A 13,673-nucleotide genomic window follows, 5' to 3' on the forward strand; every position below is an offset into this window, starting at 1 on the left:
TGTTTTTGTATGGTTTTGGCCTTTTTATTTTTCTAATTAGTTCTTTTTATACGAATTTTTATTGCCCACTATCTAATAAATATTATCTCCATAAATATTATTCTTACAAGTAGGTGAGAATGATGGTGAACATGCATATTCACACAAATATACGACCTTTCAATCTCTTCATCGATACTCGATCTCTTTTGGTACGAAACACAGCATCTCTTTATTCTTAATATATTTTTTCGTCTAAATATATAATTTATTTATTAAAAGAAAAATTAATATGGAGTGGTTCTTGTTGAGCCCTTGATTGGATAAAAAGCAACATCTACAACAAGGGTTAAAGGAAGGAAGATGCTTGGCGACATATTTCACAATGACAATGGAGGAAAAAATTAGTCTCTTTGACATTCTTGATGATCAAGCTATCAAAAATGAACCAAAAGAAGAGATCTTAATTGTTGTTGACCTTGCACAGAGATGTTTACATTTGAGTTAAAGGAATCGACCTGCCATGAAAAAAGTAGCAATGGAACTTGAGGTGATACAAATAATTGATAAAGATTCTAAGGATAGTCAACAAAATTATGAAAAGCTAGAATATACACAACCTAAAATTGTGGACTACTTTTGGAATGTTTCAATCATCGAAAGACCAAATATTGTAGTCGTGTAAGAGCACTCCCAATGAAGAAGGTAAAATATTTTATTCTTTATAATATAGAGAAAGAATTGTTAAATAGTCTTTCAATGAATGGTGTAAACTTTTTTTTTTTATCTAAATGAATAGTATTTCTCTATATGTAGTGAAACACTATTCATCAAGCTATAAATATTTTATTATTTTTTATAAATTTTTGTATATATATATTTAATTATTTTATTTCTTAAAATGAATAAAATATTTTTTAAAAAATATAATATTTAAACGATGTAGAGAAAAAATAGAGAAACTGATGTATGGTATAATGTAAAAATTTGAGATAAATTATAATAAAGTATGTTTTAGTGATGTATTTTGTAATATAGAGGAGAACATCCATTGTGAGTGCTCTAACACGTGCAAGAACGAACATACTAGACACCCAAGCAGCAAAGCCAAAGAACCATATCCCAACCATCTTCTAAGCATTAATAGACTGCACGGTGGAAACATTTCTCAAAGATGCATGGCACATACTGACCTTGAATAGCATTATAAACTTGTCACTGATTTTAGAAATATACGGTATTTGATAGGAATTTCTCTTATTAGATGGTACTAAAATTATTATATTTCAATGTGTTACTAAATTAGTATATTAAAAAAAAGATTAATCTGTATATTATAGGAAATTTATTGACCAAAATAGTGCAGAATGTACCATTTGTTACTAATTTTTTTTTAAATATGTATATTTCCTGTTTTTTTTTTTATAGTTTGGTTGGTCAGTTATGATTATAGAAACTAAACATGATCACATACATAGTCCTATCAGATGATGAATCGGCACACAATAGTTTAGTATTTAAATGTCAGTAAAAATGAAAGTTTTAGTATTTTAGCAGTAAATTTCTTAATCAAATATTTGTGTAGTGGGTCGTCAACAATTTTCATCTCAACTTTTCTTCAATCTAATTAAATTGAAGAAAATCTTCAAGCAGTCTCTCCAATGATACAAACTATATGTTCTGCTTCTGTATGCACTTCTCATTTTGGTGCACATTTTAAGTACATATATCATTATTGTAAAACTTATTACAATATAACAATTAGATAATTTATTACAACACAAATTTAAACAATATAACATGCATTATTGACTACTGAAGAAAGAGATGGTATTAAAATATATTGTAATACTTTATCTAGTCTCGTGCTATTCTTTATCACCACTCTCTCACAACCTCATTCCAATGTACAAAAATCTTATCTGATCAATCAATGTTCTCTGGTACTTCTTCTTCGATCAAGCTTTTTCTAGTTGATCTCCATGAACGAAAATGGGGTAAGTTTCTTTAACCACAAAGGCCCTTGTAACATGAAGCACCATCCAGGAAGGAAAATTGACCTTGTATTTTTTTTTCAATTTATAACGTTTCAAGTTCCACAATGAGGAATTGAATAAATCACATTAGCTAAACAAGAAGAAGAAGAAAAAAAACAAAAGCCGAGCATTATGCGTTTATGAAACGAATTTTTCTTATGACAAAATAAGAAAGAACTCACGATCAGAAACACCAACCAAAAGGGCAGGATTTGCATAAATTTTTGCAGTAAGCTAGATTGTCTTGGCAACTTTAGGCAGAGATTTAAGAAGAAAGGGCGATGGCTTCCTCAGAGTGTGAATGAGAAGGATCATCAGTGACATTAGTGTCAAAGCCCCAGCTTGATGAGCACTGCCCAGGGAAACTGGCACGTATGACAAAAGGGTAGATATCCCCAAGGTAACCTGCAATGATTACAAGGGGAGGAACCAAGTTTGGATCTTTATAGTCAGAAGAACATTAATAGAAATTGAGTTATCGGAACATATGTACCTGAAGACCAGCCATGCCAACAGTGCTTCCAATCAAATATCGAACTGCAGGATGAAGATCCACCTTCCTCGTTAACCACCATAACGAGGCGATTGAAACTAAAGTGGTTGTTGCCAGGATACGATGGTCAAGCTGTAAATGAGGTCAAAGGAATATTCTATGATCACATTGATGAGTATAGGTTCACACGGATTTCAGGAAACTACTGGTCGTGCGGAGTTTGAGCCATTGAGCTCGTAGTTCAATGGATTAAAATATATTTTTCTGAATTTGAGATCTCGTGAATACCTCTATGAATCAAAATTCAATGACAGACTGAACCTAAATCATGCTAAGGAATTCTCTCATTAATACACAGTAAAGAAACACCACAGGAAAATTACCTGTACCATCGAGGTATTCTCAAAGAAGTTGCGAATAAGTGGCTTCATTTCTAGAACATCCTCAGGTATCCATGTGTCGCCCATCTTCGGAAAAGTATTGTAGGCATGTCCCTGGAAATTCACAAAATCATTATCATGATATGCTACTAGCAAAAAACAAAAAAAATTGCATACTACCTACTAATTAATTTGTAAAAAATTATGAGCAACACAATAACAGTTGAAGTTACATACAGCATCATTTCCTGCAACAAATGCTCCAGAGACAGCAGTAATGCCGACGAGTAAGCTGACAGGAAGAGCAAGTCTCTTTACTTTTGCAGCCCCCTTAACCCAGGACATTGATTCTGCAGGTGGTTCAGGCATTACCACCGAGAGACCTGTCCAAAGAAGGCCGCTGTATATAACAAATGCCGAAGTGAGATGAGCTGCAAGCCGATACGGGCTTACTCTAGGCTGTGCATATTCAGTTGGCGGTTCCTATTTGAAAAAAGAGAGATTATTTAAAAGCACAAACCGCAACATTTTTTATTTCAAATTTTTTATATTCAGGGGACAGCTTGTACTTCTCGAATTCCTGTAACCATTCCTCATCAGATAGAGGCGGGAGCCCACCACTGAACTTCCAATCAGTCATTGAAAGACCAGATCTTGTTAGTCGTGTAACACCTCCAAGTACGACCATACTAAACACCCAAGCAGCAGAGCCAAAGAGCCATATCCCAACCATTTTCTGAGCATGAGATCCTCCATTTACAAGTAGCTTCAGTCCTTCATTACTTTTTTCATTAAGAGATTGCACGGTGGAAACATTTCTCAAAGATGGCACATACTGACCCGGAATTGCATTATAAACTTGTTACACAAGTATTACATTTAAATTACATGAACATGATACATGAATTGTGTTCCAATTCCCAAGTGAAACTGAGTTAGAACAAGGACTTTCATTACATTTAATTGTCATGTCATGGAATACAGGGTCGCCATAAGAAACGCATAATATGCAACTATCGACTTTTCTGCTTTTGTGGTTACTTCCCGCTATCAAATTAGCAATTTAGAATATAATAGCTGAATATGTAGCTAAGTACTTAGATACCCAAAAACATATATATATGATACTTACAAGAAATAAATTTTAAAGCAGGGAATGAGGTCGAAATGGCATTTATGAAACCAATGAATTTTTGCAAGTTGAAATTTTTAAACTTTAATCTTGGGTTACTGCTAGCTGATGCAGTAAGAACTAAAATATAAAAATATCTACATATAAACTTAAATGTAAGAGCACACACTGATATGAAGCAAAGAACAAAAAATCTAGAAAACGAAATAAAAAGAAAGACAGCAGACAAGGAACCAGCCATTTAAGTCCTAAGAACCAATATATATATATATATATATATATACTTATATCATAGCACAAAAGTTGAAAAAAAAATTGTTTCCTGATATCCCAACCTATGATTTTTAAAATATCTACCACTGCAATGACAGTTTACAGAACTCCACAATCAAATCTATGACTACTATGACAATGCTTTATGGATTACATATATATAAAAATGAGAAAGTAGTCATTTTGGGTGTCTCGAAATGGCATTTAATGAAGTTGAAGCTAATCAATTCAGCTCAAAGTGTTTGAAGTTGGTTCAAGTTTCCATATAACAAAATTTAGAAAAGTACAATCTCTTAGTTCTAAAGATAAAGATAGAAGAACCTTAGGGGAAGATCGGAAGTCATGCAGAATTCTCCGTACGATTCCAGTGGAGAAAAATCTAGATGTCTCCTCCCTTGCAACTCTAGACGAAGATGATGTTGCTTGGGTGAGGTGGTTGTAGAGAGCCTTACGGTTGCTCTTCACCAACAAAAATGGTGATAATCGGTTCCGGAACATATAATATAACAACAAATTGCTTTCTAAAAAAAAAATAGTAGGTATAATATTTAATATTACATTAAACATATAATATATAATATTTTGTTGTCACTTCGAAATTCAAAAATTAAAACAAACATGAACTTAAACAAAAATAAATATATTATTTAATTAAAATAAGATATTTATTTCAAAATTTATATGATATTAATATAAATTTAATAAAAATAATTAATAAATTCTATAAATAAAACTAAGCAAACGTGTATATTGTATGTTGCTTGTATCTAGTATATATATATTTATATAATAGACTGTACCAAAAAAATATTCTTATTGATGTTATAAATATATATGTAAAAAAAAGATAAAATATTTTTAACCATTAAAAATATGAAAATGAGAGAATACAATTTTTTTTGTACTCTTAAAAAAAATATTAATGTTTTTAATTTCTAATGCAAACTAATGTGTATGAAATTACAAATTATGAATTATATTTCAAATAAGTTTTTAAATATTTATTTACCACTTGCTCTTTCAAATTTTATTTTAGAAAATAATAAATTAAGTAAAAAACTTTCAATCTTCTATTAGAATTTTAATAATACATACTTAGTTGAAATTGATAAAAATATGCTTTTGATTATATTATTTTTTCATAAAATTATTATTATTATTATGATTATTGTTATTATTATTATTATTATTATTATTATTATTATTATTATTAAATAGCAAATACATTTGTTTAATTATTTATTTATTTAATTTGAATTAAATTTTAATCATGTTTATAATCTAAATTTAAAGATAAGAATATTCTGTTAAAGTTAAAAAAAAAAAAAAAACCGTTAAAACAAAAGATTTTCGTTATCTACACACTTTTTTATATAAAAGAGATATATATGTATATATAGGATTTTTCTTTGTAGGTGCTATCTAAAAAAGAAGCGTACCGGTACACCTCTTTGTAGGCGCTACCAAGAACAATTTTTGATGCTATTTTTTTTATGACCGTATTTATTCTAGTTATTTAGAGTATCTTGCAAATTTTTAAAAAATTCTGAATAATTTACAATGCCGAAAAAATTGTTCTAACAGGTTGTAGCACACTTGACTAATTTTTTTATGCGCATGGAAAACAATATTTTTTAACTTAATTTTTGACACGTTAAATTATTCGGAATTCTATGTTCTAAATAACTACAATACATATAGTCATACAAAAAAACCGCGCCGACCTGTGAATTAGTATTTGGTGCGATTTTTTTATGACCATATATATTCTAGTTATTTAAAGCATCTTGCAAATTTTTTAGAAAATTCCGAATAATATACAGTGTCGAAAACTAGGTTCAAACATGTTGTTTTCCACATGCATAAAAGAAGTAGTCATGCGTGTAATAATCTGTTTTAAATATAGTTTTTGGCACTGTAAATTATTCAAAATTTTCTGAAAATTTTCAGGATGCTCTAAATAACTTCAATATACACGGTCATAAAAAAAACTATGCCGAAAATTGTTCATGTGTCAAGAATACACAAAAACCCACCCCTAGAACTCTTTTTGAAGCGCCTACAATATATTTTCCATATGCTTAGATGTTTTATTGTGTTATATGTGACCCTATTATATTGTATGCATTTATTTATATATATATATATATTGTCAGCTCATCATATTCTTTTCTCACTCGTATGTACACTTATTTTTTGACACATTTTTAACATAAAGATTGTTAATGACTTCCATTAGTTAGGACTTATTATTAGTTCTATTAATTTTATTTTTTATAGTCTATATATAATTAGTTTTATTTCAAATATATATTAACAAAAAAAATTATTTACAAATTAATTGTCAGATATTGATGAATGCAATGAGAAAATCTCGAGATGTTCTGAAGATAGTACTTGCGTGAATACTTTCGGAAACCATCGGTGTAGTTATAAACGCAAGTTTATTTTTATAGGTATGTCTTTATATACAGTGTGCATTTATTTATTTATATGAGTGTTGTTATTTGTCATCTTAACTATCTAACATTACATGGAGTGACATCTTATAATTAGTTAGCGATATTCTATATAAAAAAATATTTAATGCGCTAATTGGGGTATGATACTTCCCTGCAGTGTTGGGAACCAGTAATGTTTCTTAACAATTCTCTATTTATATATATAATAAAAAAAAACTTTTAAAAATTATATATATATTAATTAAATAATAAAATAATTCAATTGGGGTAGCTACTACACCACTAGACCTCAACTATATATCCAATCTCATTACTTATATCAAATTACTAGTTAGCGAAATTTTTTTAATCACTACTAATAAATTATTTGTCATTGAAAAGTTATATTTATATGAGAAATTTGTGAAAATGACATCTTTTTTTAAGTGATATTGCAATCTGACCTACTTTTGATAATTTTTTGCAAAATGATCTCTGTTTAAAATTCGACCAGCTGTCTAAATTTTTCGACCAGCTGTCTAATATTTTTTACTAGCTATTTGAATTTTTCGACCATATGTCTAAATTTTCGACTAGCTGTCTAAATTATGAGAGATCATTTTGCAAATAATTATTAAAACTAGGGTAGAAGGCAAAATAATTTTAAAAAATAGGTTATTTTTCCAAATGACCCTATTTATATTTATCTATAAATTTTAATGTTTATGTTTATTTATTAATAACTTGTTAATCAGGAGTTGGGAGTGCTCTTGGAGTCTTAGTACTTGTTTTTGGTACATGGAGACTATGCAAATTTATAAAGAAAAGAAAAGAAATTAAACAGAAGAAAACATTTTTCAAACGAAATGGTGGCCTTTTGTTGGAACAGCAAGTACACTCGAGTGAAAACAATGTCGAGCAAACCAAGCTGTTCGATGCAAAAGAGTTAGAGAAGGCAACAAATAATTTTAGTATAGACAGAGTTTAAACTTAGTTTTCGGTACTGTAAACTATTCGGAATTTTCTAAAAATCGCGCGGATGCTCTAAATAGCTACACGGTCATAAAAAAAAATCGTACCAAAAACTGTTTAAAGGTCGAGAACATGGAGAGCCTCGCTAGTTGTAGTGCACCAAAAAAAAATTTTAGATTATTTAAATTTTGTGTTTTATTTTATTTAAATGTTAAGTGTGATGAATTGTTTTATTTAAATGTTGTTTATTTTATTTAGTTGTTGTTTGTTTTATTTGATTGTTTGTTATTTTATTTAATTGTTAGAATAATTGTGTAACATGTTTATTTTACTATTAGTGTTACATTTTAAATAAGTGTGACAATTGATGTGATTATGTGAGATTTGGTTGAATGCACTAATGTGCATGGTAGATAGAGATGCACCCTAGTGATTTAGTATATGCTAGTGCATGGTAGCATGGTACACATGTGTAGATTTTCTACACACTCTTTCCTTTATTGGATTTATTTTAGTTAATTAAAAAAGAATGTGGAGCCAATGTATGAAAGGTTCCGCAAGCAGCACGCTCCCAACTTCGAAGGGACTACGGACCCCTTTGAAGCAGAAGAGTGGCTAAGGAATGTGGAGCCGATTCTGACGCACATGAACCTCAGTAATGCGGACCGCATATCCTACGTCTCGTCCTTGCTCAAGAAGGATGCCAGGATATGGTGGGACTTGGTCCAGCAATCCCATGATGCTGCCACCATGACATGGACTCGATTTGTGGAGCTCTTCCACAAGAAGTACTACAATTCGACTGTACTCGCTACGAGGGTTGAGGAGTTCACCAACTTGAAGCAGGGTACTTTAACAGTGGCAGAATATGCTCGTCAGTTCGACCGCTTAGCCAAGTTCGCGGCAGAGATGGTTCCAACCGATTATCTGAGGGTGAACAAATTTGTTAGAGGACTTCGCCCGAAGATCGAGATGGGGGTTAAGCTAGCAAACCCAGGAAACACTACATATGCCGACGTTCTTGAGACGACAATCGAAGTAGAAAGGTTGCAGGCAAATGTAAGCAAAGAAGAAGCCAGTAACCCTGAACCAAGACAGCAGAGCCAACCTCAGGCCAATCGGAGCAACAATAACCATAATGGCAACAATCAGTCCAGCAACAGTCAATCAGGCAACAACGGTAATGGCCAGAAAAGACGGCATCCTGACAACAAGCAATCTGACAGCAATAAAAGGGCATGAACGAATAATGGGGGAAATAGGTCGGGCTACGTGGAATACCCGCCATGTGCCAAATGTCAGAAGAAGCATCCTGGAGAATGCCGCGCAAACACCAAGGAGTGTTTTAACTGTGGTCAAGAAGGGCATCGTAAAAGAGATTGTCCTCAGCAGAAGCCAGAAGGGAAGAAGGACGAAAAGATGGTTCCTGCTAGGGTTTTTGCTTTAACCCAAGGAGAGGCTGATGCTAGCAACAAAGTGGTCACAGGTCAGGTTTCTATCCTCAATAATTTATGTCATGTATTATTTGATTCGGGAGCCACTCATTCGCATATCTTGTTAGGAATGATAGAAAAACTAAACAAGCCTAGTGAAAGATTTAGAACTAGGTTTGTAACCGAGTTGCCTTCGGGCAAAGTAGTTCTATCATCACGAATAGTACGAGGCGTACCAATCAAGATTGAGGACAAGGAACTAGAAGGAGACCTGATAGAGCTGGTGATCAAGGACTTCAACGTCATACTAGGCATGGATTGGCTAGCACGGCATGGTGGAATGATCGACTGCAAACGCAAGAAGGTGATGTTCGAAACTCCTGACGGCCAGAAACTATGCTTCATGGGACAAGCTTCAGGATTGCGCACCCCATTAGTGTCATCTCTCAAAGCTCAGAGAATGATGGAGAAAGGATGGCAAGCGTTCTTAGCCAGCATAACAAATGTGGAGAGGGAGACACCACTCAAGGTTGGAGATGTTCGAGTTATACAATAATTTCCAGAAGTATTTCCTGATGACTTGCCAGGATTGCCGCCAACTCGAGAAATAGACTTCACAATAGAATTAGTACCGGGCACCGAGCCTATCTATAAGGCACCATACCGGATGACACCTACGGAACTCAAGGAGTTAAAGACGCAGCTACAAGAACTCCTAGACTTGGGTTTTATTAGGCCAAGCCATTCACCATGGGGAGCTCCGGTACTATTCGTGAAAAAGAAAGATGGAAGCATGCGGATGTGCATAGACTACCGTGAGCTGAACAAAGTAACGATTAAGAACAAATACCCGCTACCTCGGATTGACGATTTGTTTGATCAACTCCGAGGAGCGACTGTATTTTCTAAGATCGATTTACGATCCGGGTATCATCAGCTCAAGGTAAAAGGAGAAGATATTCCTAAGACAGCCTTTAGGACTCGTTATGGACATTATGAGTTCTTGGTTATGTCCTTTGGTCTTACTAACGCACCAGCCGCGTTTATGGACTTAATGAATAGGGTCTTCAAAGACTACTTGGATGAATTCGTCGTTGTGTTTATCGACGACATTTTAATTTACTCCAAGGATGAAGTAGAGCACGAGGAACATTTGAGGCTGATTTTGACACGATTGAAGGAGCATCAACTCTACGCCAAGTTCAAGAAATGCGAATTTTGGCTTTCACAAGTGGCGTTCCTCGGGCACATCATATCAAAAGACGGAGTTGCAGTAGATCCATCAAAGGTAGAGGCCGTAAAGGATTGGCCTAGACCAAAGAACGCGTCAGAAGTAAGAAGCTTCTTAGGGCTAGCAGGTTATTATAGAAAGTTTGTAGAGGGATTTTCTAAGATAGCCACTCTGCTCACCAACCTGACCCGGAAGGAACAAAAGTTTAATTGGAATGATAAGTGTGAAGAAAGCTTCCAGTTGCTTAAGGATAAGCTTTGCTCAACACCAGTACTTAGTGTACCGACACCCGATGATAAGTTCGTTGTCTACTGCGATGCATCAAAGCTAGGATTGGGATGCGTGCTGATGAAAAATGACAAGGTGATAGCCTACGCCTCACGTCAGTTGAAGGAGTATGAGCAACGCTATCCAACTCACGATATGGAGTTGGCAGCGGTGGTCTTTCCGTTAAAAATCTGGCGCCATTATCTTTACGGAGAACAGTGCGAGATTTATACGGACCACAAGAGTTTAAAATACTTCTTTACGCAGAAGGAGCTCAACATGAGGCAGCGCAGGTGGTTAGAGTTAGTCAAGGATTACGACTGCGAAATCCTATACCACCCAGGGAAAGCGAACGTAGTTGCCGATGCACTTAGCCGGAAAAGCTATGGGAATTTAGCAGCCTTATCCGGAATAGAAAAGCCGCTACAACAGGAGCTTATCAGTGCCGGAATAGAAGTGGTTGTAGGAAAGCTGGCTAACTTGTCCATCCAATCAAATTTGTTAGAGGATATACGAATTGGTCAGGGACATGAAGACACACTAGCAGCACACATGGATGCAGTTAGAGAAGGCAAGACTACAGATTTCTCAATATCTAGCCAAGGCTTATTGAGATATAAGGATCGGGTATGCGTGCCAAATGATCAAAGTATTAAGAAGACGATCCTAGAAGAAGCGCACAGTACCCCGTACTCAGTTCATCTAGGGTCTACCAAGATGACTCATGACATCAAGGCAATCTATTGGTGGCCAGGGATGAAGAAGGACATAGCGGAGTATGTATCTAAGTGTCTGGTATGCCAGCAAGTGAAAGCGGAGCATCAGCGCCCTGCAGGTTTATTGCAACCGCTTAGCATACCAGAATGGAAATGGGACGACATAGCCATGGACTTTGTGACGGGTCTGCCAAAGACGAATAAGCAGCATGATTCCGGTTGGATAGTAATAGATAGACTAACCAAGTCGGCTCATTTTCTGCCTGTTAAGACTTCATACACGGCAGACCAATATGCAGACATCTGCATCCAAGAGATTGTACGATTGCATGGAATCCCCAAGACGATAGTGTCAGATAGAGGATCGGTGTTTACATCAAGATTTTGGAGAAGTTTACAGCAAGCTATGGGTACTAAGTTAAGCCTTAGTACAGCTTTCCATCCTCAGACAGATGGGCAGTCCGAGCGTACGATTCAGATTTTAGAGGATATGCTACGCGCGTGTGTACTTAATTTCGGAGGATCGTGGAACAAGTACTTACCACTGATCGAGTTCTCGTACAACAACAGCTATCAGTCGACGATCGGAATGGCACCTTATGAGTTGCTATATGGAAGAAGGTGCCGATCACCATTGCACTGGGACGAGGTAGGAGAAAGGCAGCTTCTAGGGCCCGAAGCTATTAGACAAGCACAAGAAGAAGTAGCGCTTATTAGACAGCGTATGCTTGCTGCTCAAAGCCGTCAGAAAAGATATGCGGATACCAAGCGACGCGATTTGGAGTTCCAAGTTGGAGATCAAGTCTTCCTGAAGATATCTCCTATGAAAGGTGTCAAGCGGTTCGGGAAGAAAGGCAAGCTTAGTCCCCGATTCATAGGTCCTTTTGAGATATTGGAAAAAGTGGGACCAGTTGCTTATAGACTAGCCCTACCGCCAGCACTAGCCGATAGTCACAACGTCTTCCACATCTCGATGTTACACAAATATGTGTCAGATCCATCTCACGTCCTCAAGTACGATACCATAGCGCTCCAGAAAGACTTAAGTTACGAGGAACGACCGGTTAGCATCCTAGATAGAGGGATGAAGCAGTTACGGTCCAAGAGCTTTCCTATAGTCAAAGTCTTATGGAGTAATAGTTCTGAACGCGAGGCAACGTGGGAGTTGGAGGAGGACATGCAAAGCCGGTATCCGGAGTTATTTGGTAAGTAAATTTCGACGAAATTCTTTTTAGTAGGGGATAATTGTAGAGTCCAATAACTTTACTTAGCTAATTATTTAGTAGTATTATAGTATGTATAGTATTATCTTTGTAACTGTGAATTTTTGGTTCAGACCGGGAATTATTTGGACACTCATAGTAGTACTTATAGATTTTCTAAGTTTAATCTATAGTTTAAGAATAGTAAGTTAACCTAAGGTTTGATTAATGTGACTGATATTAAGGATTTTATTTATTATACTATAAGGTTTAGATATCAACCAATAAGATTTTAAGCACATGTTATGAATGGGTGATTAAGGATTAAGTATTTTTGAGGATTAAATTAAATAAGGGTAAAATTTGAATGCTTTAAGGTCAGTCAGCAGCTTTGAATACGTTGAGGGCTCAGTCAAGGCTGTTTACTCCATTCAAACTTAGCTAAAAATGTGTAATTTCGTGTTTAAATATTCAGCGTATGCCGATATATCGCAGCACGTAGATACGGAAAACACGAAACGATGCACAGTCGCCTCGGGCATAATGGTCCAGGCGATATATCGCCTACAGGGGGCGATATATCGCCTCCTTCAGTATAATTCAAATGTTTTGAATTCTTTTTCCTTTCAGCCATTCAACTTCTTCATAAGTCCAGCATCTTTTGAACGAGTCTTCAGCCTCTGCTGAACGATTATTCAAATTATTTTCACCTAAAAAGCTATTATTTTTATTCAAGTAAAATTAAGATCCTTTCATTCCCAAACTCTATAAATAGGACCTAGTACCTATCCATTATTCACCTTTTACTCTAAGTTTAGAAGCTACAAGTGCTAGGAGAGTGTGAGAGTTAAACACTTGGGTGGGGAAATCATAAGCTTAATCATTATAAGCTTATCAAACACTTGGGGAAGTAAGATTTTATAGTATTTCGGTTTGAAGTATAGATTGGTCTTACAAGTCTTCAAGGTAACCCAACACTCTAGTTCATTGGTTTTATGTTATTTTTTCCTTCTCATAGTCCTCTACTCAGTCTTCTAACCTCATTCTTATTTTGGTTAGGGAATCTAAGTTCTTGAGCACATAAGTTTTGGTAAGTGTGACTTTCAATGGTTTAGTCT

At 34.9% G+C, this 13,673-nt stretch overlaps 1 protein-coding gene across 1 annotated transcript; it reads right to left on the reverse strand.

The window, feature by feature from the left end:
- Positions 1-1,832: 1,832 nt before the first annotated feature.
- LOC133786169 (cytochrome c oxidase assembly protein COX15-like) lies at positions 1,833-4,791 on the reverse strand. The gene is made up of 6 exons (XM_062225379.1): positions 4,581-4,791; positions 3,415-3,746; positions 3,126-3,371; positions 2,892-3,002; positions 2,509-2,640; positions 1,833-2,420 (listed from the first exon to the last, which is right to left on the reverse strand). Exons 1-6 carry the CDS (start codon positions 4,789-4,791, stop codon positions 2,250-2,252), a joined length of 1,203 nt encoding a protein of 400 aa, XP_062081363.1. The 3' UTR covers positions 1,833-2,249.
- Between the last annotated feature and the right edge of the window lie 8,882 nt (positions 4,792-13,673).

This window comes from Humulus lupulus, chromosome 6, assembly GCF_963169125.1.
Source record: "Humulus lupulus chromosome 6, drHumLupu1.1, whole genome shotgun sequence".
In the NCBI taxonomy this organism is placed as follows: domain Eukaryota; kingdom Viridiplantae; phylum Streptophyta; class Magnoliopsida; order Rosales; family Cannabaceae; genus Humulus; species Humulus lupulus.

Bases quoted from the DNA above. Each gene is read 5' to 3' on its own strand.
- LOC133786169 (XM_062225379.1), bottom strand. From the start codon at position 4,791: ATGTTCCGGAACCGATTATCACCATTTTTGTTGGTGAAGAGCAACCGT. The intron at 2,641-2,891 runs GTAATTTTCCTG...CCTCATTTACAG, and splicing joins AGAATACCTCGATGGTACAG to CTTGACCATCGTATCCTGGC. The intron at 2,421-2,508 runs GTACATATGTTC...TAATCATTGCAG, and splicing joins TTGGCATGGCTGGTCTTCAG to GTTACCTTGGGGATATCTAC.